Source organism: Phialemonium atrogriseum, assembly GCF_030411735.1.
Source record: "Phialemonium atrogriseum strain 8032-3 unplaced genomic scaffold QBC33scaffold_46, whole genome shotgun sequence".
In the NCBI taxonomy this organism is placed as follows: Eukaryota; Fungi; Ascomycota; class Sordariomycetes; order Cephalothecales; family Cephalothecaceae; genus Phialemonium; species Phialemonium atrogriseum.
Window position 1 is genome coordinate 45,747 of NW_026848183.1, and position 4,642 is coordinate 50,388.

The window sequence follows — 4,642 nt, forward strand, 5'->3', positions numbered from 1 at the left end:
ATTTTGTTAAGATCCACAACATATCCTCCCCCACTCACCTAGCACTTGACTGCGCTTCTCTAGAAACTACGGGTTTTTTTTTTTTTTTACCCCCCCCCCCCCCCCCCCCCCCCCCCCCCTTCACCCTCCTCCATTTCTCCACCCTTAGATGGAGGCTAACCTGGCTAGGCTCTTCTGCAGTGCCACTTAACGACCGAACCGAATCCCAGCTACAGGGCCACATTCCTCCGCCTCGAATGCCATTACATGTGCCAAGGCTGTCAATCCAGCATTTAGAATGTGAAGGGCTTCATCGCCACACATACCAGCGCTCTACCCTTGTAGTCGACTTAGGATGATCCATCGCGAGTATCCCGTGTAGCCCAACATGGTTGACTGCAGCGTCTTGGTCCCCACCTTGTCGCCGGCGAGCCCCTCCTCAACCGCATTGACGGCCGTCTCTGACGACATATTCTGATCGCTCTCCTCTCTGCCCCGCCCGACGGCCGCGGAGACGAGGCCCCCCGCACCCGCACTCCTGCGGACCTCCTCTCGGAGCCTTCCCGGCACGACAACACCGACACCGCCTGCTTTGTCGAAGTGATCTTCAAGTAGACTGGCATAGTCAACGACGTCGTGGACTCTGCGTCAGAGTCGATAGCCTGGTTCGCCCACCTGTCCGCCTTGCTAGCTACTGACGCTGGAGATGTTGGCTGCATCGTCGGGGCCTCTCGGATCTGCAGCCTGCCCTCCACAAGATCCAGGTTAGCCGCCAGCACAACCCAGACATTAAGCACGGCGTCGAATCCGTCGCCACAGACCTCTCCGCCCTCATCTCGGCCGGCTCCCTCGCTAGCCGGGTGCGCATAGACGCCGCATGCCAGCTACGGCGCTGACCGAGGACGCCACCGGTTTGCTCGCCTGTGTTGCCAGGTACCTTCGCATTTGGTATAAGGAGCTGGTGTCGAAGATTGGTACTGTGCAGCGGGACAGGATGAGGGGCCACCAACCAGACACCAGATGTCTCTAAGCTCATAAACGCCTCCGGCATCGACGGTTGAGTCACGAGCAGAGGTTGGGCGTCGGCTCTGCTTTTAATGCGACATCGTCCCCTCTCCTGAAGCCGCCAGCTGCAGGATCTTGCATCCCGAATGGGTTCTCATACTTGACCGCTTTCATTATTATCCTCTTAATCTACAGTCCACTATCTTTGATCAAAACTCTATCTTACCAAGAGTCGAGGATAAGCTTCAACAGCCGTGACACTGGCAAGGAGACTCCTGTCTCAAACAATGTGTATTATAACGCTATCCAGTCTCCCAACGGCACACTCCGTAGTAAATAAAGACTTAATGTCTTGGGACGGTCATCCACATCAACTAGACCAGACGGAGAAGACCGCAGAGAGCCTGAATATTAAGACATCTCTAAGAAGGGGCCACACTCGCGGTAAAGCCAACGGTGACAAGTGAAGCAACCTCGCCGATCACGTAGACCATTGCGAGCACTCCGCCGGTTGTGGTTCCTACCGTCGAGGTGGGGGAGGAACGCAATATTGAGGATCGTCAACTCCTTCTGAACTCCAACCGAGAAAGACTCCTCACGCAACCTGTTGGGAACAAGTTCCAGTATTAGTCAGGTGGAAACGTTTGAATTGGACATGCATACATTAGGGTATCTATAGAAGCAGCAATTACTCTTGCCTCCGGTGCTTTACCGCTCTCTCCGCCACAGCGATCCCTCTCCCGCCGTCACCCACGCCTTCCTCCACGTCGACCTCGCGCTTTCTCGAGCGACCCCGCGGCTCCATCTGCTCAGCCAAGGCCTCCAAGCTATTCGGGAAACATGATCTATCCTTGTACAAATCGCTGCACCTAGGAGGCTCGATGATATCCTCCGCAACAGGGCCCGAGCTCTGCGTGTCGGCCCAACTGCTAAACGAGCGATCGGGGTTAGATTCAGACAAATCGCCAACGTCCCCATCATCACCAGGATCATCCCCATCCCCATCGTCACCATCATCATCCCCCCCTCCCCAATCCACAGCATCAGCACCCCCCCCCACCCCCGAGCCAAGCATCCTCTTCTTGGGACTCGTCGACCGCGACCGCATGCTGAGGTACAGCTGGTAGCAGCGATCCGGGTCGGCGCTCTTGGGGGCGTCCCCCGAGCCGCGCAGCAGGAGCAGGCGTGACGACCGGGCCTGCGGGAGGAAGTGGCGCGACACGGAGGGCGAGAGTATCGTCCATGCGAAGCGGGCAAAGAGGAACTCGGGCTCGACGACGGTGGAGAGGCCGTGTACCGCGCGGTTGTGGTAGAGGACTTGGAGCTGGCCGCTTGTTGTGGGGTTGAAGACGTGGACTACGAGGGCTTGGGTTGGCGCTGGCGACGTCGATGGTTGTGATGGTCGGTTCTGTTGTGACTCGGTTGTTGGTAGGGAAGATGAGGTAGCACTAGCGGCTGGGCCGGCGGGAGGAGTGTGGTGGTGGTGCTTTGGGACGAAGCAGAAGTGGCGCTCGTCAAAGACTTTGTGGATGTCGCTTCGAAGGGGGATAACATTTCCGTCGCAGTCAATCATAGCCGTGGAGAACCTATCAACACGCGCGTATCTGGGCCAGGCTAGTGTCAGCATGGAAAGTCCGTCATGGCCGGTGGCAAAGCTAACCGTGACATCCTGTTATCGTTAAACCATTCGAGCTGCGACACCGGAACAAGATGGGCACCCTCGACGCCATCAGCATGTCCCGTCAACCGACAGAACCGTGGGTCTGGTGCTGGGTGGCCCGCAACAGACTCGATCTGTGTCCAAGCATCTGGTAATTCGCCGTGGGGAAATCGCCAGTCAGAGAAGCGCGGGACAATCGGGTAGAGATGGTCTGTTGAGCGCAGATCACCGTTAGCAAGGTAGACAGATGAGGAGACATGGCGCAGGGAGGGAGGGAAGACTAACCCGCAAAACCGGGAACGCAGAAGTAGTATCTCGGCCTCCGAAGGACTCGATCTATTTGCGGAGGAGCGACGCGATCCTTGGCCGCTATATCCTCAGCGGCGACAACCGGTCGTGACTCGACAAAGAAGCCGGTGCTCCAAGTGTTATCGGCAATCACGCCGCATGCCGCTAGCGCGATGTCGTAGTATATACCGCCGTCATCAAGAGCCGGGAGTGACAAGAGCGTGTTGTCGCCATCGGGATACCCGGGATGGAGGAAATCAATCGTGGCAGGAGAATAGCGGTGCGACGCATCCCAAGAAGCCAAGCTGGGTTCGTCGACAGGCAGGCGAAGGAGTGATGTTGCACTGGCCATATATACAAGAATGGAAATTGTGGATAGTTGACGTTTGTGGTGCGAATAATTAGGACTGGGGTTTAAAAGATTGTCGCGGTTTTTTGGAGGGGTTTGTTTTGTCAACATTGCGATAGGGGCGGGGTCCGCTACCCCGCATAACGTCGCTGCAGCAACGCCGAATTTTTCGCCTTCGCCCTGTCACGTGCAGGCTGTCTCGGGTCGGCCGCCAAATCCTGAAAAATTGTCGAGGGACCCTGGGCATCTCGGTGAATACATAAATTACGCATATACGCATAAACACCTGATAAAGGGAGCGAGAAATTTTACGCACGGTTATGGATAAGCCGAACACGTAGCAGGGGCGCACAAAGTGCATAAGCCCCGCTGGGAATGGAGGGGTCCTTGTGTTTCCATGTTGCCACTATGGGTGTGCACTTGGGGGAAGGCAGAGCGCGATAGAATTCTGCTGTGGCTGATCGCGATAGTTCTCGTACCATACCGAAGCAATCTATATAATTTTTAGCTTACAGACAGACACAACTGGCTTTGCAGTCTCCTCCAATATCTCCATATCCACCTCCCTGCAAGGTCTTTCCGCAGTCTCCGCTGCCGGCTACATATAGGGAGGGAGTGTCATCGTGCGGATATCTGGATATCTTCACCGGCATTACAGGCTTGTCTTCCTTGATTCGATCATGGATGGTAACATAACCATCCACGTCTATAGCCCCCAAATCCCAAACCCCTGAATAGCTTAACTCCCCCCCCCAGCGCCTCCAGGTAAGGCATTGTCTTCCACGCAAACAGCAGTCGCGCTGCCTCCTAGCTTGGCTTGGGTGCCCTCTCAACCCTAGACTGCGACGTTCTCGCCCCCGCCCTGCGCGCCACCTTGTCCCGGGCCGCATTGTTGCGATCAAGGGCAGGACCTCTTAGACGTCAAGCCTTGGCCTTAGACCCGCTGCGTCATGATTTGGACCATGGCTTGACTATCAACCAGCCCTCGATTGATATCCTCACTACATTGAAAAGGCATGTTTTGCTTGATACCAAGCTTTCACGCGATGTCAAGGGCAGACTTGCCAATGCGTATATCTTGATTCAAATCCCTCCGCCTATTCTCCTCCTTCCTCTTCATCTCTCTCTCAATGTTCCCCTCCCTTACTCTTAATTCCAAATCTTAACAATTTGCCCAGGACCTCTTCATCGGAAGTCCCAACGCCAAAGCCCCTTGGTTACAAAATCCCACACCAGTCATATGCCTCCGCGACGTGTGCTCTCAGCGCCTTTTTGTGCGACGTGGTCCGCTGCAGCAGCCACGGTCGCAGTTAGCAACCTCGCGCCGGGAGTCGTCCCAAAGCCGTGCAGCGCCGGTTTAC

At 55.9% G+C, this 4,642-nt stretch overlaps 1 protein-coding gene across 1 annotated transcript; it reads right to left on the bottom strand.

The window, feature by feature from the left end:
* Positions 1-1,672: 1,672 nt before the first annotated feature.
* QBC33DRAFT_462078 (uncharacterized protein) lies at positions 1,673-3,284 on the bottom strand (the record flags this gene model as incomplete). The annotated part of the gene is made up of 3 exons (XM_060425054.1): positions 1,673-2,588; positions 2,645-2,855; positions 2,930-3,284. The coding sequence occupies 3 exons, from the start codon at positions 3,282-3,284 to the stop codon at positions 1,673-1,675; spliced, it is 1,482 nt and encodes a 493-aa protein (XP_060278355.1).
* Positions 3,285-4,642: the final 1,358 nt, after the last annotated feature.